This window comes from Chrysemys picta, chromosome 2 (genome assembly GCF_011386835.1).
Source record: "Chrysemys picta bellii isolate R12L10 chromosome 2, ASM1138683v2, whole genome shotgun sequence".
NCBI classification, from domain to species: Eukaryota; Metazoa; Chordata; order Testudines; family Emydidae; genus Chrysemys; species Chrysemys picta.
Genome location: NC_088792.1, coordinates 74,060,395 through 74,083,976, shown reverse-complemented (window position 1 = coordinate 74,083,976; position 23,582 = coordinate 74,060,395). Strand labels below are relative to the sequence as shown.

At 37.1% G+C, this 23,582-nt stretch overlaps 1 protein-coding gene across 5 annotated transcripts in view; it reads left to right on the top strand.

The window, feature by feature from the left end:
• TOP2B (DNA topoisomerase II beta) overlaps positions 1-23,582 on the top strand; it is a 122,319-nt gene that overhangs the window by 94,398 nt on the left and 4,339 nt on the right. For 4 of the 5 annotated variants that reach the window (XM_065583497.1, XM_024107360.3, XM_065583496.1 and 1 more), the window contains 15 exons: positions 1,252-1,373; positions 2,256-2,404; positions 3,818-4,049; positions 6,473-6,607; positions 7,121-7,321; positions 9,103-9,298; positions 9,435-9,526; positions 11,440-11,595; positions 11,731-11,814; positions 17,083-17,280; positions 17,628-17,772; positions 19,057-19,215; positions 20,711-20,915; positions 21,717-21,799; positions 22,124-22,234. In XM_065583497.1, coding sequence (XP_065439569.1) covers positions 1,252-1,373; positions 2,256-2,404; positions 3,818-4,049; positions 6,473-6,607; positions 7,121-7,321; positions 9,103-9,298; positions 9,435-9,526; positions 11,440-11,595; positions 11,731-11,814; positions 17,083-17,280; positions 17,628-17,772; positions 19,057-19,215; positions 20,711-20,915; positions 21,717-21,799; positions 22,124-22,234 — 2,268 coding nt within the window. The remainder of the gene's footprint in view (positions 1-1,251; positions 1,374-2,255; positions 2,405-3,817; positions 4,050-6,472; positions 6,608-7,120; positions 7,322-9,102; positions 9,299-9,434; positions 9,527-11,439; positions 11,596-11,730; positions 11,815-17,082; positions 17,281-17,627; positions 17,773-19,056; positions 19,216-20,710; positions 20,916-21,716; positions 21,800-22,123; positions 22,235-23,582) is intronic. The other variant, XM_005297078.5, reaches the window with a different exon arrangement.

The window sequence follows — 23,582 nt, the reverse complement described above, 5'->3', positions numbered from 1 at the left end:
TAGCATACAAACTCCCAACCAAAAGCATCCAGGGAAAGCATATGCAAAAATCTCAAAACCCCTTAAGGGTGGAAAAGAGAGTATTTGATCGTGTAAATAAAGACTGTAACATTGTGCATTTGCACAAGGGGTTGAATGGATCACATTAATTCTGGCATGTCTTAACTTTTGAGTGCTTGACTTTGCAACCTTAATGTTCTTTTAACATAACTTTTGTATGTAATTTTTTCAGTTTTTAAATAAAGCAAACTGAAAGAAATTCCATCATGTGGAACCATATTCATCCCCACACAGGTTATCAGTGGGGTTGGAACTTTTATATCCATAGCACAAACCTCTACTGCCTGAGAAACAGAAAACTGGTAGCAGTACTAGGCTGGTGTCCTTTATGTAGATGAGTCACTAGAGAGGAATGACATAGTTTGCTAGTGGATTTTATAGTTACTTTCTAGATAGCAAAAGAGTGTTTGGCACTCAGGAAACCTGGGTTCTGTTCCAGGTTCTGGATGGGAGTGTGTTTTAATGGTTACAGACCCTTCTGCACCTGTCCCCACCCTACTCCTGTTGCTACTGTAGGGTGGCCCTTTACCCATTCTAGTCTTTGTCCCTCTCTGCTCCTAACCCCTCTTTGTTTGAGTCTGCCTACCTCCTGCTCTCAGGCTGTTTGGACACTAGCAGGAGAGCACTGAGAGCACAGGGGAGACCTGCCCAGCACCACGATAGACCCCAATAGCTGTGAGCAACAATTGCAGGGAAAGTCTGCCAAGCCTTGGGTTGGAGCATGCTCAGTCCATATGAAATGTTCTTAAAATTTAGCTGCCAGCCTCTAACAACAGATGTTTGCAGAGCATGTGCAAAGGGCAATTTTCAGAAATAATTCAGCCATATTTGTGTGGATTTTCATGGGGAACGCAAAACACACCTTTCTGAATCCAGGGATAGGATTGAGATTTAGCAGGATAGTGAGGGGAATTATTGAATGCTGCATGTTAATATTAAGTTAATTAGCCAGAAAACTTGAGTTTATATTGCTATCTCTTTTCATCAGCACAATGTTTGCTTAGAGTTGGTTAATATAAATGTGTTCTTTTACACTGTGTTTATGAATTTGCTAAATATTGTATAGATTTATTTTCATTCAACATTTATCTCCCTTTCAAAAGAGATTAGAAATGTTCTCTTAGAGAGAATTTATAATTTCAAAACGGGGTGTGGGTGTGTGTATTTAAAAAGCATTATTCTTCTAAACAGGTTTTAAGCCAGGGCAGCGCAAAGTTTTGTTCACTTGCTTTAAGAGAAACGATAAACGTGAGGTTAAAGTTGCACAGCTGGCTGGTTCTGTTGCTGAAATGTCAGCCTATCATCATGGAGAGGTGAGTATGAAAAATGGGAAGGATGTATTTTTTTCTATATAGAATATAGGTGAATTTTGTATTTCGTCAAAAGCACTTAACAATTGACCAAGAGTCCTACTAGTAGAAGTGTTCAGAACCTTTTTAAGAAAGTGAAGCAAATGGAATCCATTTTGATAAGAAGACCGTTTTATTCCTTCATGCACAGCCATGTCCCAAACAAAGATTCTAGGCTGTGGGAAATTATGCTGGGGCAGCTAGTTAGTGGACTTGGACCAGGTCCTCAGTCATGCCAACTGTATACCTGACCATGTTTTAAACTTAGGCAGGAAAGAAATTGTTTTTATGCAAAAGTAAAGAAAGTAAAAATGGGATTTTGTGGTCTCTTTCCAGAACATTTTGAAATTGTCTGATACAGTTTCTTGTGGTTAATAAGATTAAAGTATTTGTTTTCCGGCCTTTCTGGTATTTATCTGGAATATTAGCAATACCGCCAAAAACTAGCATTGTCAAATATATAAATATAAAAATATACGTTCAAAAAGCCAACATCATCATTTTGTGGGAGAGAAGGGATGGTGCACATTCTCCTGTACACAGAAGTGAGTGTTCGAAAACTTAAACAAAATATGTGTGAGGGTAGGGGATGAGAAAGTAATGCCTATGAAAACTTCCTTGTACAGAAGGACAATGAGAGAGAATACAATATTTTAACAGTTGAACTACAGATTCCCTATTTCTGTAATAAATTATAGCCTTCCATTTTTCAGAGAGACTATGTTTGAAATCAGAGTAGAATGAGTCATGGATTATCTGGCAATGAAAACCTGTTATACTTGCTGATTAGGAAAGAGTACAGTTTCTTACACTGAACAGTAACAATGTATATGTATTTTCTTCCAGCAAGCATTAATGATGACTATTGTCAACTTGGCTCAGAACTTTGTTGGAAGTAACAATGTTAATCTACTGCAGCCTATTGGTCAGTTTGGTACCAGGCTTCATGGTGGGAAGGATGCTGCCAGCCCTCGTTATATTTTCACAATGTTAAGGTAAAAGCTTGCTCAAAACAAATTAAACTAAAAACACATAGAGCCAAATTTTCAAATTGCCTTTGCACTACAAGATTTACAAGCATGTATTTGTTTGTGAGCATGTATGTAAGAGACCGAGGAAATCAAGTAGCTGGGTGTGCTCAAATTCCTGATTTACATGTGCAAATACATTTTTTGTACACATAGATTTTCCTGCTAATTTTGTGAGAATAGTACTTGAGGACTTAAAAAAAGTTAGCTGTATAAATTTTACTTTGAATCATAAGGTTACAGATTGAAAAGGCAGATCATCCAGTTCAACTGTCAGTCTTCAAAAATGGAACTGTGAGATTTCATGTTGTGTCTTTCTGATTTCACATAAAATGTGTTCCAGTCCTTTTACCCATGAATTTATTTCTATGTGGCAGTCTTACAACTCAGTATAGGCTTTGAAAGTCAAGCTGTGTTGTTTTCTCCTTCCACATGGCTAGTATTTAGATTCTGCAAACAAAATTATGATCTCAGTTTCACCTGTGCAACCAAAATGTAAACTAATGGGATTTCCTAAGTATAATTGAGAATATAATTTAAAGACAGTGGAGTGGCCTAGAAGTAAATTAGAGTGTAGTTTGGCAGACAGAATTTGTTCCCTATAGTAAATCCAGTCTTATTGTAAATGTTACACTATGTGGCTTCTATAATTTCTGTTAATAAATTAGTTCACATTGATATTGAGCCTTAATTTCCTTTTGTTAATTTCATTTGATTATTCTAGTTATACCCCCTTCTGCATGAATATCAGTTTTGGATCCCTTCCACATATAAATGTTTCTATGGTACAGTACTTTAATAGATTTAATATGTTCTCTAGTTCATTTGATCCATATGTGCTAGGAGACTGATTTGCCTAGTTTGTTGTGCATAATTGGCAAAGGGCCCACTGATGTTTGCAAAGTGTTTCATGGACTGTTGAGGCTGTCATGCCTACAGTTAAGCTTGAGTTTTTTGGTTTGGTTTGAAACTGTGAATATTGCTGTTTTCTGACTGTCTGCTTGATTTACCTCTAGTCTTTTGAGTGAAGGTAATGAAATACATGAGTCCTGAGTACTTTAGTGTACCGGATTTCTGTATGTTTTAAAAATTGGATGGTAAGATATATGCACACGTTGCCACCAAAAAAAAAAAAAAACCCAAAAAACTCGAGTACCCTGTATTTATTATGAACAGATTGTTCCACTATGAAGGTTCAATAATACCACTGTCCTTGTTTCAGAAAACAGTATTTTCAGCTTCATAATGACAATTAAAAAGAGAGAAAGTACAATTTTTTTAATGAGATGAAATTTGGGCCCATTAATCTTCATAGTGTAACACGTTTTTTGACTTACTGAACTCTAGTTAAATTATGTTGTTTTCTTCTTTTTTTCAAAGCTCTTTAGCACGGCTGCTTTTTCCTGCAGTGGATGACAACCTGCTTAAGTTCCTTTATGATGATAACCAGCGCGTAGAACCAGAGTGGTATATTCCCATCATTCCCATGGTTTTAGTAAATGGTGCTGAGGGAATTGGTACAGGATGGGCTTGTAAACTTCCTAACTATGATACCAGAGAGATTGTGAACAATGTCAGACGAATGTTGGATGGCTTGGATCCCCATCCTATGGTAATGTAACTCTCAGTGTATGCTGCTATTTTTATGTTTCCTAAACAAACTGAGTTTTGCATTTATAAAGAGCATCTTATATCACTTTAGAAACACATCACTGACAAATGATTACTACCTCTGGAGAGGAGTACATTGTAATTTTACTGATCCTTTTAAAGGCTTATTCCTCCATTCTACACATTGACTACTTTGTCAGTGTGCTCTCAAAACCATAATTGTTGTGGAAAGAACTATTGAATATTGCGAACTGTGGCTAAAAAGCTGTATCAATCATTTCTTTAAGATAAGTTATACTATATCTTCAGCCAACCTTAAAGCCTCTATGGCTTGCATTGGAATCTCTAAAGCCTCCTTTGTCTTGACTATGTTCCCTTTTATGTTCCTCCATAGCTAGAAGAAAAATAGTGTTATTGAACAGGAAAACCAACAGTTTCCAAATCATAACTCTTATGTGTTCATTTGTTTAAAGTTTGTTTGGGAAGCTCTCAATTCTGCCACATATCTGAAGAGGCTCCAAATGCTAGAAGAAAAGAAGAGCCCAGCTCAATCTGAAATCATTTCAGCATAAATTCAGCTGAAATCTAGACAGCAGAAACAACCCTTTCATGTTTTTTACTAGTTTGGACATCAGTGCTGGGTTAGATTTGCCCATTTCATAGAAGCAAAATTTTATTTTTCAGTTCAGATTCCACTTGCTGAACTTCTGCACTTCGATCCCTGTTCATGGCCTTTGTTTGAGAAAGCAGCTTTAGCTTTCACAACACAGAGGATTTCCTCTCATCAACTGCTGGGAATGCCACATAAATGAATTTTTTCAGTAATTGGAATCTTTTGGCCTTCCTTTTAGGACAACCTGAGAATTCAGTGCATTTAACCTGCATTCTGTCCTGTTTGGTCAAAGGGCCTTGTCTACTGTAACCGTGCCTTAGTGGGTCACAACTGAGGATGCAAAATTCAGGACGAACTGCTGAGAAATAGGGCAAACACAACCCAAAACTGATGGTTATTCTTTTATAAGATATACCAAACCAGCCACAAAAGTAAATTCCTGTTTCAACACACTGACTAACAAGAAAACATAAAGGCAGTTTCCTCAGGCATTCTAGTTCTTATATCACCACCAAAAACACTGGATTCAGAGATGAATGGTTCTTTACAACCAGTCTAATCAAATAATAGATTCTTCTGATCCCAAAGGACCAGCCACACACACCCAGGTCAATATATAACTTAGATCTTACCCGAAAATCACGCTGATGCCGATCCTTTAGTATCTAAAATCTAAAGATTTATTTATAAAAAGAAAAAAAGGTGAGAGTTAAAATTGGTTAAAGGAATCAATTACATACAGTAATGGCAAAGTTCTTGGTTCAGGCTTGTAGAAGTGATGGAATAAACTGCTGGCTTAGGTCTCTGGAGTACATCCCCAGCTTGGATGGGTCATTCAGTCAATTGTTCAGAGCTTCAGTTTGTAGCAAAGTTCCTCCAGAGGTAAGAAGCAGGATTGAAGACAAAGTGGAGAAGATGCAGCTGTCTTTTATAGTCTTTTGCCATGCAGCCTGTGCGTCCTTTGTTTCAAACACAAGCTGACCAGCACATGGCTTGAAAGCCTTAGAGTTCTGTCTATAGGCATGTCCCTGCATGTCTTGCTGAGTCATAAGGTATATCTGCCTTCTCTCAATGGGTCAGTTGTATACCTGATGGTCCTTAATGAGACATCAAGCAGGCTTGGCAGTGCTGATGCCAAGCTGTCTGGGGGTGTCACCCAGAAGCATAGCACAAGTTTGAAATACAGACATATAAAACTCATAATACAAAGGTGATACAAACATATAAACAAGATTATCATATTGACAAATTATAACATTTTTGCAGATATCTTACATGGCATATCTGGCTGTGACCGGTGTCACAGTGGGGGATAGCTATGGTCACTCAATTAGGGTGAACTGCAAAGAATGAGGCAGACAATTGTCATAAAGCTGGTGGATATTCCAATACTTATAACTTCACATACAAAAATGATACATGTATACAGATAGCAAAACATAACGGTTTCATAGACACCTCACTCGACAATCTTTGTACAATATTTGCTGCAAATATATAACATTGGGTGCGACAATGATCTATATGGTCATATTTTAATCAGATAACATCACATCTACACTAGCATTTTTCTAAAAAAACTCACTGTCACTGGTGCAATTCCATCTTCCAAATAAGTATCACCTATTCACAAAAGGTTCTAATTATAATATGTTCCCACCATTTAATATGTTTGTTTTCATTTGTACTGTAATATATCTGCAGTGTATTGTAAAGGGTGTTGTAAACTTACAGCTTTATATGAAACAAATAATTATTTCCAACTTTTCGTTTTGAAGAACATTAATATGTATTATTACTTGCACCTGCAGCTTCCAAACTACAAAAACTTTAAAGGAACTATCCAGGAACTTGGTCAGAATCAGTATGCAGTTAGTGGTGAAATATTTGTGGTGGACAGGAATACAGTAGAGATTACAGAGCTTCCAGTGAGAACGTGGACCCAGGTTAGTAACAATGAAATAAATTTAGTTTAAGATAACTTTCCTAGACTACTTAATAACCTATTCAGATGAATTCTTCAGGCTGGTGGTAGTATGTATTTCAGGAAACAAAGCATGGGTTTCCTTTTGCTTGGCCTCAGTAGAAGGTGTGTTTATTGTCAGGCTATCTACTGTACTTTACTGTAAGGAATACCATTTTTTCTTCTTGAATTAATCCACAATCCTCTGTATGTCTTCAAATATGCCATTCATCCTTTGCTTAGGGACATCAAATGCCTGCGCGCCTGGTGCTGGTTCTGGTCTGCATTCTGCAGATTGTCTTGTCAAAAGGTTCAAATAATGATTTTTTTTTTTTACCAAGTGACTCTATGAGTGATTCTTGATGACACAGGGCATTATAATCCCTTAACATTGTGTGACTTTGGAGCATATCCATTTGCATTGTTCAGCCATGCTGCGGAATTACAATTCTTGCTTTATGTTGTTCATTTCTACTGTTTGCTATCTTTCTTGTAGGTATACAAAGAACAAGTGCTAGAACCTATGTTGAATGGGACCGAAAAAACTCCAGCATTAATTTCTGATTACAAAGAGTACCACACTGATGCGACTGTGAAATTTGTTGTGAAAATGACAGAAGAAAAACTTGCTCAAGCAGAAGCTGCTGGATTGCACAAAGTCTTTAAACTTCAAACAAGTCTTACTTGTAATTCTATGGTAACTTTTCTATGTTTGACTACCAGAATCATTACGGTAGCTTGTTGTGAGCTCACCTGTTTTTGTGATGGCCTGCTTGTGGAACTTTATTGGTCCAATACATGACATAACACATCTCTTTCATGTTTTGTTACTGACAAAAAGAATTACTGCGCATTTAAGTTGTTAGTTCTGTGATACAACAGATTTGTCTCTGGCTTATTCATTCATATTGGGCCGTGTAACTTAAATTTTGAAGCTTCATCAGAAAAATCTGATGCATTGGACAATGTTGTATACTTTAAAAAATGTATTTAATATCATATTGTCATTATAGAATGACAATAATTATTTGGTTCAATGGCTGTAAAATATTCAGTAGATCTCAGAAGAAACACATACATTGTAGTGCTCAGGTATCTTTCAACCTGAAGTAACTGCATTTTTTTTTTTTTTTTTTTGCCAGCCAGACAGTTCAAATTTCTTTTCACCCAGGAGCTGTGCAGCTAGGCAATACCATTTAAATATAAAAGATATTATTCATATGAACACTTACTTTCTGCCTTACCTTACACTACATCTGTACACTATGAGCGAGAGGGCAATTCCCCAGCTTGTTCACATATACTTGTGCTAGCTCTCATCGAGCTAGCATGAGTATAAATAGCAGTGTAGCCTCCGTAGCACTGGTCGTGGCAGTGGAGGCACAGCTGAGCTGTGCCAAGTACAAACCCACCTGAAACTGGGTTTAATATAATATCTTTATATTAACAAAAGATCTACAAGTCAAAGCATGAAGGGGCATACAAATGTTTAGCATATCTGGCATGTAAATACCTTGGAAAGTCATCTACAATAGTGCCATGCGAACACCTATTTTCACTTTTCAGGTGACATTGTAAATAAGAAGCGGGCAGCAGCATCTTCCATAAATGTAAACAAACTTGTTTGTCTTAGCGATTGGATGAACAAGAAGTAGGACTGAGTGGACTTGTAGGCTCTAAAGTTTTACATTGTTTTGTTCTTGAGTGCAAAAATTATGTAAAAAAAATTCTACATTTATAAGTTGCACTTTCACGATAAAGAGATTGCACTTCAGTACTTGTATGAGGTGAATTGAAAAATACAATTTTTTCTTTTTTACAGTGCAAATATTTGTAATAAAAATAATAATAAAGTGAGCACTACACACTTTGTATTTTGTGTTGTACTTGAAATCAGTATATTTGAAAATGTAGAAAAACATCCAAAATAGTTACTCAAATTTCAGTTGGTATTCTATTCTTGTTTAATAGTTTGATTAAAACTGTGATTAATCACAATTCATTTTTTTAATTGAGTTAATTTGTTTTGAGTTAATCGCTTGAATTAACTGCGATTAATTGACTGCACTACTTTATATATATATATATATATATAAATTAGGCCCTGAATGCCTCTGCTAAATTCAGGGATGTTCACAAATATTTCAAATAGTGTTTGAAAATATTAGTGCATTAGCTGGATGGGATTTGTTTCTATCACTATGCATGTTCATGTGCTATATGATTGTACATTAGGGACTGATTTTGATCTCATACCAGTTGTACTTAGGTACAACTACAGTGATGTCAATGCAGTTAATCTTGATTTACATCTCTGTAAATAAGATCATGATCTCTCTGTAAGAAACTTTTTAAAAATCCACCTCTGTATACAGTGTGTGTGTATATGTAACATTAGAATATACATAAACTCACACTTATGTGGTGTTTTAACAAAGTTCAACTTACAAAATATTATTTTGTTTGGATCTTCTGTAGGTGCTATTTGATCATATGGGATGTCTGAAGAAGTATGAAACTGTGCAAGATATTCTGAAGGAATTCTTTGATTTACGATTAAATTACTATAGTTTGCGCAAGGAGTGGCTTGTAGGAATGTTGGGGGCAGAATCTACCAAGCTTAACAATCAAGCTCGCTTCATTCTAGAGAAGATACAGGGGAAAATTACCATAGGTAAGAAGACAAAATATAAAACTTAAAAGTTAGAACTGATAAATATAGAAAAAACATTTTGAGAAGTAATTTAGATCAAAATAACAGAGACAAAAAGTTTTCTTGACCCAAACTTTATTTTGTGTCTCACACATAGAGAATAGATCAAAGAGAGATTTGATTCAAATGTTAGTCCAGAGAGGTTTTGAATCTGACCCAGTGAAAGCCTGGAAGGAAGCACAAGAAAAGGTAATGATCTGAGTCTCTCTTGATTCTTTGCAGATTAAGTAATGTGGTATTTGTAGGGGAGAGATGTGGAAATTGTTTTATAGTTATGGATAAGATTTATTATTCTTGTGTGGAATTGTGAATATTTAATAGGTAGGTTAGTGTTAAGAACTATAAACATCTATATAATTTAAATGGTTATTTTTTTGTTCATGTAAATGACAATAAAAAAATAAAGATTCTCTCTCTCTCTCTCCCCCCTTCCCTTTGCCAGTTTACCATTTAAATTAGTATCTTGAAGAGAAATTAACTAAAAAAGAACATTGCCACATATCACTCTCCTGCATGTAGATAAATTAAAAACACAAAACGGGCTCATTCAAACTTGAAATCTAAACACACACAAAGGAGAAAATTCACAGTTATCTGTCATGGGGTGCACCACTCACTGGTGGTCTGGCGCCTCCTCCTGGTCACTCTAGGGATTAGCTCTTAAGGTCAATGCCCCCTTCCACAGCTTGCATGCTGTCATTCTCTCTCTCTCACACAGGTCTGCAGCTCCTCTCTCGACCTCATTCGTCCCACAGTGTCCTCTTTGTGACTCAACCCTCTGGCTGGGTCACCCAGTATTTCCCCCCCTTTCCAGGGTTGCAGTCCCTTCTCTCTAGCAGTCCTAGGCAGTCTTCCCTCTCACTGCCCCATGATGCCACTCCTTCAGCGACTGGAAGGGGAACCTGGGCCTGCCCTCTACTCTGTTCCAGGCCAGGGGCCTTCAGCTCAGTAGTACTGGGCTTTCCTCTCTCAGCCCTCACTGCTCCTTCCCTGGATGGCTTCCTACCACACCTGGTTCATCTTCTTACTCTGGGTATTGCAGCTCCAAACCCTCATCCCTCTTGGCAGAGAGCGACTGCTGCCTGCCTTCTTGCAGCCTTTCCCAGCAGCTCCCTTCTCTTGCCAGCAACCTGCCTATTCCTGCACGGCTGACCCTGTTTCTGATTAGTTCCCTGGTCCCTGAGTCCTCATCCAGGTGCAGCCTGTGGAATTAATTGGCCTGCCTGGCCCACCCCTTCCAATCCTGTGTGAAAATAATCATTTTCAGAGGAACAGTAATTTGGCCTCCTCAGACATTATTTACAGAGTATTACACTTGAATTTATTGATGCAACCCATAGTTTCATGACTGATCATTCTCTGACACTATGTTCATATGAGCATACAGTATGATATTTGCTTATGAGAGAAATATGAGAGATTGACCTTTGGAGTACAAAATTAATATTATCTTTGCTCTTTTTAGTTATGTATAAGTCAGGGTCAAATTTACTAGAGTATTTCATTTTTTAAAATGTTTTATTTGAAGTAACTTATTAGAGTAAGAAGAAGATTAAGAACTCTTTTTGGCCTCTAAAATGATTCATAGTCGATTTCACTTTATCTGCCAACGTTTAAATGTTAGAATCGCATATGAATTTTTTTTTTTAAATTTTAATCACAGTTATTTTTCAATGCTGCTACTGAATTTGGCTGTTTAATTATTTACTTATCTAAATATTTTTAATTTAATGTATTTATTTTTATTTGTTTTATATTGTGTGCGTGTGTGTTTTAATTATTTTCTACTTATTGCTACCATATTTTAATTATATATAATGTATCATCATGTTCCCATTACACATCTGGTGTTTGGTTTTTAATAATAAAATTTCTGGTAAGAGAAGGAGAAGTGTTGATTCCCTCCAAAACTAAAATTCATAACACCCTTGGTTATGGAAGCAGTTCCAGATAACAACTAAAATATTAGTGTCCCTTCCCAAAAGACACAGTTGTATAATGTGATTGGAATGCACTGCCATCTTCTTCCGTCTCTTTTATAGTTCTAAAGTATGTGTAACATCATAATTTGAAATTACAGTTTTAATATGATTTCATTGCAGGCAGCAGAAGAGGAAGAAACACAGAATCTGAATGATGATGCCTCCTCTTCTTCAGGCTCTACCTCAGGCCCTGATTTTAACTACATCCTAAACATGTCTCTATGGTGTCTTACTAAGGAGAAAGTAGAAGAGCTAATTAAACAGAGAGATTCGAAGGTTTGAAAATTGTGGAAAAAACATTTTGAAACCATTTCATCAGCATCATTAGATCTAATATAAAGCATTTATATGTTTGGTATTCTTCATATTGTTTAGTAATGTAAATTTCTACATACTACCTTTATGTTTTAGGGGAGAGAACTCACTGACCTCAGGAGGAAGTCTCCTTCAGATCTCTGGAAAGAAGATTTAGCAGCTTTCATTGAAGAGCTTGATGTATGTTTAAATACCTTTATGAATACGTTTTTATTAAGAGTTAACATGTTAATTGTTATTGTTTGCCTTAAAAAGCATTTATAGAAATAATGTACAATAAATTGGGAGCAGGAAATCTTTTGATATGTCGAGCCAGGATGGCTGTTTTCTTTCATCAACATATAATTAGGCCTGTCAAATTAATCGCAGTTACCTCGTGATTAACTCAATCGTGATTAAAAAAATTAATCGCAGCTTTAATCGCACTGTTAATAATAGAATACCAATTGAAATGTATTAAATATTTTTGGATGTTTTTCTGCATTTTCAAATATACTGATTTCAATTACAGCGTAGAATACGAAATGTACAGTACTCACTTTATATTACTATTTTTTATTACAAATGTTTGCACTGTAAAAATGATAAAAGAAATAGTGTTTTTCAATTCACCTCATACAAGTACTGTAGTGCAATCTCTTTATCGTGAACTTACAAATATAGATTTTTTTTATTACGTAACTGCATTCAAAAATAAAACAATGTAAAACTTTAGAGTCTACAAGTCCACTCAGTCCTACTTCTTGTTCAGCCAATTGCTAAGACAAACAAGTTTGTTTACGTTACAGGAGATAATGCTGTCCGCTTCTTATTTACAGTGTCGTCAGAAAGTGAGGTGTTTGCATGGCACTTTTGTAGCTGGCATTGTAAGGTATTTACATGCCAGATATGCTAAACATTTGTATGCCCCTTCATGCTTCGGCCACCATTCCAGAGGATATACTTTCATGCCGACGACGCTCGTTAAAAAAATGATACATTAATTAAATTTGTGACTGAGCTCATTGGGGGGAGAATTGTATGTCTCCTGCTCTGTTTTACCCGCATTCTGCCATGTATTTCATGTTATAGCAGTCTTAGTTGATGACCCAGCACATGTGGTTCATTTTAAGAAACATTCACTGCAGATTTGACAAAATGCAAAGAGGGTACCAATGCGAGATTTCTAAAGATAGATACAGCACTCGGCCCAAGGTTTAAGAATCTGAAGTGCCTTCCAAAACCTGAGAGGGACGAGGTGTGGAGCATGCTTTCAGAAGTCTTAAAAGAGCAACACCCTGATGTGAAAACTACAGAACCTGAACCACCAAAAAAGAAAATCAACTGTGCATGCTGGTGGCATCTGACTCAGATGATGAAAATGAACACGCATTGGTCCATACTGCTCTGGATTGTCATCAAGCAGAACCCATCATCAGCATGGGCGCATGTCCGCTGGAATGGTGGTTGAAGCATGAAGGGTCATATGAATCTTTAGCGCATCTGGCTCATAAATATCTTGCGATGCTGGCTACAACAGTGCCATGTAGGGTGACGAGATGTCCTGATTTTATAGGGACAGTCCCGATTTTTGGGTCTTTTTCTTATATAGGCTCCTATTTCCCCCCCCCCCCCCCGATTTTTCACATTTGCTGTCTAGTCATGCTAGTGCCATGTGAACGCCTTTTTTGACTTTCAGGTGACATTGTAGACAAGAAGCGGGCAGCATTATCTTCTGAAGTTCAAATTTCATGATAAAGAGATTGCACTACAGTATTTGTAATGGGGAAATAGAAAAATACTATTTATTTTGTTTTTTTACAGTGCAAATATTGTAATAAAAATGAATATAAAGTGAGCACTGTACACTTCGTATTCTGTGTTGTAATTTAAATTAATATATTTGAAAATGTAGAAAACATTCAAAAATATTTAAATAAATGGTATTCTAATATTGTTTAACAGCGTGATTAATTGCAATTAGTTTTTTTAATTGCTTGACAGCCCTACATATAATCATAGAAAGGTAGGGCTGGAAGGGACCTCAAGAGGTCATCTATTCCCGCCCCCCATGCTGAGGCAGGACCAGGTATACCTAGACTGTCCCTGATAGGTGTTTGTCTAATCTGTTCTTAAAAACCTCCAGTGACCGGGATTTCATAAATTCCTTTGGAAACCTGTTCCAGTATTTAATTGTCCTTATAGTTAGAACGTTTTTCCTAATATCTAACCTAAATCTCCCTTGCTGCAGATTAAGTCCATTCTTCTCCTACCTTCAGTGGACATGAAGAACAATTGACTACCATCCTCTTTATAACAGCTCTTAATAAATTTGAAGACTGTTATCCAGTCCCCTCTCAATCTTCTTTTCTCAATACTAGACATGCCCATTTTTTTTAACCTTTTCACATAGGTCAGGTTTTCTAAACCTTTTATCATTTTTGTTGCTCTCCTCTGGACTGTCTCCAATTTGTCCACATCTTTTTTTAAAATGTGGTACCCAAAACTGGATGCAATACTTCAGCTGAGGCCTCACTAGTAGAGTGGGGCATTTACCTCCTGTGTCTTATATACAATATTCCTGTCAATACAACCCAGAATATTAGCCTTTTTTGAAGCTGTATCACATTGTTGACTCGTATTCAATTTGTGACCCACTTTAATCCCCACATCCTTTTCAGTAGTATTACTGCCTGGCCCTAGCCAGTTCTTAACCATTTTGAATTTGTGTATATGATTTTTCCTTCCCAAGTGTAGTACTTTCGAATTGTCTTTATTGAATTTCATTTGTTGATTTCAGACCAATTCTCCAATTTGTCAAGGTCATTTTGAATTCTAATCCTGTCTTCCCAGGTGCTTGCAACACCTCCCATCTTGGTGTCATCTGCAGATCTTACAGCATACTCTCCACTCCATTATCTGAGTCATTAATGAAAATGTTGCAAAGTACCTGATCCAGGACAGATCCTGACTGGACCCCACTAGATATGTCCTCTGAGTTTAACAGTGAGCCATTGATGATATCTGTCTCTGAGTATGGCCTTTCAACTAGTTGTGTATCCACCTGTAGTAACTTCATCTAGGCCACATTTCCCTGGTTTTCTTATGAGAATGTCTTGGGGGACTGTATCAAAAGTCTTACAAAAATCAAGATATATCACATCTGCAGCTTCACCCCTGTCCAGTAGGCCAGTAACTCTGTCAAAGAATGAGATTAGGTTGGTTTGGCATGATTTGTTCTTGACAGATCCTTGCTCGCTATTATTTATAATCCTATTATCTTTTAAGTGCTTACAAATTAGTTGTTTAATAATTTGTTCCAATACCTTTCCAGGTATCAAAGTTAGGCTTACTGATGCATGATTCTCTGGGTCCTCTTTGTTCTCTTTTTTTAAAGATAGATACTGTTTGGCCTTCTCCAGTCCTCAGGGCCCTCACCTGTCCTCAATGAGTTCTCTAAGATAATCACTAATGGTTCCAAGATTGCTTCAGGTTAAGTACCCGAGGTTGACTTTCATCAGGCCCTGCCAACTTGAATACATCTAACTTATTTGAATATTTTTAATGTTCTTTCTCTATTCTGGATTGTGTTCTTTCCCCCATGTTATTAATATTACAATTACACTATCACAATTATTGTTTTTAGTGGCGGCTAAAGCAAAATAGGCATTAAACACCTCAGCCTTCTTGCTGTTGTCTGTTATGAGCTCCCCTTCCCTGCTAAGTAGTGAACCTACATTAGTATTTCTCTTGTTCCTAATATATTTATAGAAGCTCTTCTTATTGCCTTTTATGTCCCTTTGCTAGGTGTAGTTCACATTATAAGATTCTTTACTTACATGTTAATTGCAGATCCTATCCCAGATTTCCTTTTTCATGCAAAATACTGTCTGCTCAGTGTGTCTCTTTCTTCTATTCCTCATACCTGTGGCAATAAGAACAAACTGAAAGAAGTGATTTTTGGAATTATTACTGTGAATAATTACCTTTGAATATTGAATGTAAAGTCAAGTTTCAAGTGGTTCCAGGCTACACTTGGATCAGTCTGTCTGGAATTAGATGAAATCTGTAATTCCAAAAGTTAAAGAGACAATTGAGCTTAACTGTAATGCACAGAAAATCCTCACATGCTCAAAATTTTAATGTCTATAGAATTGAGCTAGTTCCCACATAGATCAAATATATTGTAATATAATTATGCCAGTCACATGAGTTTATGGAAAATTAATTTTGTCAAACTAATTTTATCATTTTTGATGAGATCATGAGTTTGGTTGATAAAGATAATCATGTTGATGCAATATACTTAAGACTTCTGTAATGCATTTGATTTGGTACTGCACAACATTTTGATTAAGGAACTAGAATGATGCAAAATTGACATGGCTCACCTTAAACTGAGTAAAAACTGGTTAAGTAATAGATCTCAAATTGTACTGGAAACAGGAAATCATCACTGAATGGGTGTGTTTCTAGTGGGGTTCTACAGGGATTGGTTCTTGGCCCTACACTATATACATTTTTATTAATTACCTGGAAGAAAACAAAAACATTACTGATAAAGATGATACAGAGTTTGGGGGAGTGGTGAATAATGAAGAGGAAATGGCACTGAAAAAGAGCAATCTGGATCACTTGGTATTTTGGGTGCAAGCAAACAATGTGCATTTTAATACAGCCAAATGTAGTCATACAACTAGGAACAAAGAATATAGGCCATAGTTACAAGATGGGGACCTCTATCCTGGGAACAGTAACTCTGAAAAGGACTTGGGCATCCTGGTGGAAAATCAGCTGAACATGAGCTCCCAGTGTGACCAAAAAGACTAATGAAATCCTTCAATGTATAAAAAGGGGAATATTGAGTAGAAGTAGGGACATTATATTACATCTGTATTTGGTGCAACAGCTGTGTCCAGTTTGGTGTCCACAATTCAAGAAGGACGTTGATAAATTGGAGAGGGTTCAGAGAAGATCACAAGAATGATTAAATAATTGGAAAACATTCCTTTATAGTGAAAGACTCAAGAAGCTTAATCTATTTAGCTTATCAAAGAGAAGGTTAAGGGTTGACTTGATCACAGGCTATATGTACCTATGTGGGGAACCAAAACATAATAGTAAAAGGCTCTTCAATCTAGCAAGCAAAGATATAACAAAATCCAGTGCCTGGAAGTCGAAGCTAGGCAAATTCAAACTAGAAATAATGTGCAGTTTTTTAACAGTGAGGGTCACTGACTGTTGAATAACTTGCCAAGTGTTGTAGTGGATTCTCCATCATTGGAAGTTTTTAAATCAAGATTGGATGTTTTTCTAAAAGAGATGCTCTAGTTCAAGCAGAAATTAATTCAGAGAAGTCCGTTGAGAACATCTAAACTAGGTGGTCCCAATGGTTCCTGCTGTCCTTATAGTCTATGAATTGTGTTTAACAAGTTACTTATATCTCTCTTTCCCCTTATTGCTCATTAGAAAGTAGAAGCTCAAGAAAGAGAAGATATTTTGGCTGGCATGGTTGGCAAACCAATAAAGGGTAAAGTTGGTAAACCCAAGATGAAGAAACTTCAGTTAGAAGAGACCATGCCATCCCCATTTGGTAGAAGAATAGTTCCACAGGTTACATCTGCCATGAAAGCTGATGCTAGTAAGAAATTGCTAAAGAAGAAGAAGGCAAGTCAAAATATTTAATTTATCATTTTCATGCTAGTTCTGTAGGAAGTGCTACTGCTTTTTACATTACCAGTTAGCACAGGAAGAATCCAAGCCACTAGACTAATGGCACTATAAAGACACTTTTGCTTTATATTGCCCACAGTCTACAAAAAGGACAGCACAGTTGCTTTGTACTGGCAAGCTTATTGTAATTGCTTACTGCTATTTTTTTCACCAACAAGTCTCAGTATTGGCCTGTTTATTCTTTGGCAAAGACTAATAAATATATTACAGTTTGGTCCTGAAGCACACAGTATTGCTATTTCTTTTCACTTCAGATTCATCACCACCTTTTTAATTTTTAGGGTGATCTTGATTCTCTAGCAATAAAAATGGAATTTGATGAGGAATTTGGTGGAACCCCAGCAGAGGGTGGTGGAGAGGACTCACTGAATACATCTGTCTCAGTGTCTAAAACTCCTAAACCCAAGAGGGAGAAAAAGGAGCCTGGTAAGTTACTTGCACACTCATAATTATACTCATTACATATTATATAAGATTAAGATATACAGCTGGCCAAAGCTACATACTATACTTATGTTCATTATATTATCAACTTTTTTGTACCTTTAGTTTGTTAGAGGCTATAGGAATCTTAAACATACCGTTTTTGTTTTATTTTATATTGGTGTACGAGAAGGGACCATATGCATTTTTAAAAGCATTGCCACAGGAGAAACATTCCATAATAATTACCACCATGTAGCTTTCTATAATCCTGCTCATGCTAAGGTTATGTCCAAGTGCTTTAGAAAAGCTATATCGTAGTTTAGTAGCACAGTAGCAATGACAGCAGTCGAAGTAGTAAATGCTGTAGTTAGTTGCATAATCATATCCATTCTAACCCCCTGGTTTTAGTAACTAGTAATTTACTAAAAATATACTATTGAGTTGAGTTTTTCCAGGTTTTGTCTCTTTCCAAAGATGATTTTAAAAAAAATTGTGCCAGAATGCTTAAGTTTTGGGAGTATAAATAGAGTAGAAAAATATGTTTAATTATAAAAAAGGAACTTCTTTCTAACAATCTTTGGGGTTGCCAGATTACTGCAGAGGTAGAGGTGAAGAGCAGGGAGGCAAGGCTGCACTTAAAACAGCTGTGGGTTTCCGGAGTCTAGACAAGCCCCTTGACTCTCAAGAACAAATATGCTGCTGTGAGTAGTAAAAGGCAGCTTTCTGGATATCTGTCGTATTCTTGAAGTGGTCCCCAGTACCACTGGCTGTAGCTCACGCATACAGAGCTACAGGGTCATGAAGCAGCTCAGTGCCCAGGCTATGCATGTCTGTTCTCAGGACATATAACTCAGTTGCCAGAACTTGTGTCCTGGTACCAGAGAATAACCAACGGACGTCTGTGTCCTGAGCAGCATGTAACCTTCTAGTGATACAAGAAATAGGTGAGGAAAGCAAAAATAGATTGTAAAAAACTAAATAAACAAAAAAGAGAATGCAAAATGAGAAAGTAAAAGACAAAGAGGGAGAGGCATGTGTGTAAGCGAAGGGGCTTCAATCTTCTGTGAAGTTGTATCACCCAGACCTTCAAAGATGGGTAAATATGCTTCAGGAAGAAAAGGGAAATGAGAACTTGATATTCCTTTCAGAAAAGCTTTTACAAAAATGTAGGAAGCCAATTTTAGGCATTATAAAGAATAAGAAAAGACACCATAAATCTGCCCCTTCCCCCCGGCCCTATAACACCCCCCCCCACCCCATTCTAAGTATTTCTTTTTATTGTAGGTACCAGGGTGAGAAGAACACCATCTTCCACAAAATCCACTGCAAAAAAAGTGAAGAAACGAAACCCTTGGTCAGATGATGAATCCAAGTCTGAAAGTGATTTAGAAGAAAATGAACCTGTGATTATTCCAAGGGACTCTTTGCTTCGAAGAGCTGCAGGTACTCAGTTTTTTTTGTAAAAGAAGCACTGTGTATTATAGAATGACTGTACATGAACTACTGTATGAACAGAATATGCAAACTTAAGTCTTAAATATGCCTCTCAGAATATCTTTAATCCTGATCTTTTCTTACTTTGAATAGGGGATTTGATAACCTGCATATAGCTTGTGTTGTAAATTCTGCTCTAAAATACTGCTAAAATTCTGCTTAAAACACTAAGCTTTATATTAAAGAAGGAGATACATTCAGTTATTTATGTTCCCTCATAAGAGGTAGGTTTCACATCCTTCCTTAAGAGATGAATGTTTCTTGGAATTAGCTATTTACAATAGTCGGTTTTGCAGTGTGGACTGGCAGCTGCTAGAACTCCATACTTCCTAGTTAACAGCAAAAAAACAAAAAACAAAAAAACCCTCATGAAACAGGTAAATGGAAACAAGATTCAGCTATTACAAACCAGTTACATTATATATATATTTTAACTAGGTAATAGCAGCAGAGTACTATAAAAGTACCAAAAGAAAAACAACAATCTGTTCTAAAATATTTAGCTCCTGATATATAAACATACTACAGTCTGAGGTAGACAGCATCTGAGAAATGTATCCTGAAAATTGTTCTTAAATTTAGGGATTTAGGAACAGTTTGCTCAAGCTTTATAATAATAAAGAATGGAGATGGGGTCAGTTATTTATGTTCCCTCTTAAGAGGTAGATTTCACATCCTTCCTTAAGAGATGAATGTAGATGGCATTGATTAGTGTCTACAGAACACTACCATCTGACAATGGCTAGGCATTGGCAAGCTGTGATTTCTGCTTTTTATGCAAAAATTGTTAATTTTATTACCTTGTCCTTTCAACCCCCAAATCACCATTTGTTTGTTTTTTCTACTTGTTGCATCTTGTCATAAAAATAGATTGCATACGCCATTATTTTATTATGTGTTTGTGAAGTGACTAGCACATTGGGACACTGAGAGAAGGCTCTTCAATCTAGCAAGCAAAGATATAACAAAATACAAAATTCTGCAGAAAGGGACCTGAGGATTACAGTGGATGAGAAGCTGGCTAGGAGTCAACAGTGTTCCCTCGTTGCCAAGAAGGTTAACGGCATATTGATAGCAGCCTTCAACTACTTGAAGGGGGGTTCCAAAGAGGATGGAGCTAGGCTGTTCTCCGTGGTGGTAGATGACAGAACAAGAAGCAATGGTGTCAAGTTGCAATGGGGGTGGTTTAGGTTAGATATTAGGAAAAATTATTTCACTAGGAGGGTGGTTACCTAGGGAAGTGGTGGAATCTCCATCCTTAGAGGTTTTTAAGGCCCAGTTTGACAAAGCCCTGTCTGGGATGATTTAGTTGGGGTTGGTCCTGCTTTGAGCAGGAGGTTAGACTAGATGACCTCCTGAGGTCTCTTTCAACCCTAATCTTCTATGATTCTATATGCTACTATAATATAAATAACTACATTGAAATGCTTTCCATTTTTCTTAGCTGAAAGACCCAAGTATACTTTTGATTTCTCAGAAGAGGAAGATGATGCTGATGACGATGATGCCAACAATAATAATGATTTAGATGAACTGAAAGTAAAAGCATCTCCGGTCATAAATGACCGAGAGGATGAGTTTGTTCCATCAGACAGTTTAGATAAAGATGAATATGACTTCTCTCCAGTCAAATCAAAACCTTCTCCAGAGTAAGTACGGTAAACAAATAGTTTCTTTAATATTATTTTTTAATTTAAGATAACTCTTTAGAGCCAGTGATTTTGGCCCATCTCGAATCAGAAACATGGAGATCATTTTGGGTACAATGGATTAACGTATTAATAATATGCATACACACAGTGATCGTATTAAAGGCTAAATTTTATCTGCTGGGGAGGGGTGGAGGTGCATCTCACTTGAGTGTGTCAATGAAGCATAATGTTTTCTAGGAATACTTCCTGACCACCTCCTTCCCGGAGTTTGGAGACTGGGGAGGGATAGCCTCATACAGACATGCCAGCTTTGGAACCTAGAACTAGCATAACCTTATCCGCACCCATATGTCCGAAACAGCATCTGCAACCTCCTTATGAGTGCCTCCTATACATGTGGATTGTAGTGCAGGGAAGGGATTCTCAGCATATTCTCACCTTGCCAATCTACCAATGTGGAAGCAAGCATAGTTTGGCCCAAGTAGTACTATAGTGTTGAAGGTGCTGCTTGCCAAATGGCATTGCTAAGTTTCTCTGCTTCTCACCATGCCCCCGCCTCAGTTTTAGTATACAAATTAGGTTGACAAAAATAGCGAAACTGAAATTCTCCAATAATATCAAATGATCAAAAAATTTGGCTGAGTAGTTATATAGTGTTAAATTTTTGCAAAGAGGTAGCAAAAGTGCTATATATTTTACAATACTAATTTAGTCTCTGAAGTGTATAGTACAGTGCCTGTACAGTACAATATATATAGCACAATGCATATACAGTTTCTTTTTTCATTTTTTTTAAAGTAGAAAAACATCTCATGACAAGAAGAATCAAGATTTTGGAAACCTGTTCTCATTTCCATCTTATTCTCAGAAGACAGATGATGGTATGTTTACTCAGTTAACACTATAGAAACACACACATTCAGACTTTGTAGGTTGTTTGGTCAGATTTGGTCAAATCAGAAAAATCCCTGTAAATCTGGGCAGAATAATACTAGAAAAACAAAGCATATGCCAAAAGTTTTGTAGTTGTTGGATTATCACAGATAAGAAGATGCAGCGTCCTTATAGGTTCTCTAGAATGTCAGATGTACTTTCTTCATAGCCTTAATTTTAACTGGAATCAAATACATTTTATATCTAGTAGAATTAAATCATGCAGTCAATGTATATGCTTACATCATCTCCTGAACTTTTTTTTCTTTTAGACACAACAAAATTAGACAGTGAAGAAGAGGATTCTGCTCCAGTTTTCTCATCTTCTTTTACCCTGAAACAAACAGAAAAAACTCAAAGTAAAACAGTAGCTGCTAAAAAAGGTAAATAGCTGTATTTGTAGTAAACCAACCTATTTGCTGAAAGCTTAGTTCTCCTACATAACATTACTTCTGCAGATCCCCATAGTAGGAGTTCCTTTCCTTGGGACCCAGTGGTGTGGAACAAAGGGTACAAATCCCTTCCAGCTCCTTAATTATCTTAGTCTCTCTCTCTCTTCACTGGCCACTGTGATCACATATCCTAATTCTTTCCAGGTCTGGGATTAGTGTTAAAATTTAGATTGTTTATGAACTTTTTTTTTTTTTTTTTTTTGGCATTAGAGGCTCCATGACCTGAGTGAAACTCTAGGTCCATATCGGACAGCTCCAGGAGGCACTTTTAAACTGAAGTAGTCACTCCAAAGTGCTCATGCTGTTATATGGAGATATACCTATCTCATAGAACTGGAAAAGACCCTGAAGGGTCATTGAGTCCAGCCCCCTGCCTTCACTAGCAGGACCAAGTACTGATTTTGCCCCAGATCCCTAAGTGGCCCCCTCAAGGATTGAACTCACAACCCCAGGGTTTAGCAGGCCAATGTTCAAACCACTGAGCTATCCCTCCCCCCTCAGTGCTTTGAAGTCTTCGCCAGTGGGCTGAGCAAACAACTAATCTAAAGGCTCAGAGCACTTCTTGGATCTCTTATGGCTGTTTCTTAAGAGAAATAAAAGATAACATGAGCACCGAGGAGGAATCATCAGGATTCTCTGAATCTGGTAGGGAATTGGAGATTAAGGTCAATGTCACTTAGCATAGTTGTCTTTCTTGGATACTAGGAATCCTGAGGATAAGAGACCCTCCTTGAAGCTTTGGGGGGTCCCCCATTTGTTTCAGTGGGGATTACAGAATTGGTCTCTCTTGCAAGGTCTTTGCATGTGCTGCAGGGAGAATTAGAATGGGTGAATTGTCCCCCTATAAGTGTATGTTCATCAGGTGGATCTGGTCCTACAGTGACATTTGGATCTTTTTTTAGAGCTGTTAGCCAGCGCCAAGACTCATTAGGAGGTTCAGCTCTACTAGTCATGGTTCTGAAGGCTACTGATCTTTCTGGGCAACCCTCTGATAGTGGTGCTTGTGTCGCTGCTTCCCAATTTCTTCTCCTGGGCAAATTCCTTCCTTATGCATTCCATCTCGTGGGGTATTGGCCTCTGGCCTCCTAGCGCAGTGAGAGAGGGTCTGTCTTTTAAGGGTAAGAGACTTAGGTCCCACTCTAACAAAGCAATTATAAATGCATGTGTTTTGCTAGCTCTTGGCCTTAGTGAACGATGAGATATTTGTTTTTCTTACTGGGAAGGGTTGGATCACAGAAACCCGCCTGGGAGCTGCCAACTGATGTGCCAAGACTACCTC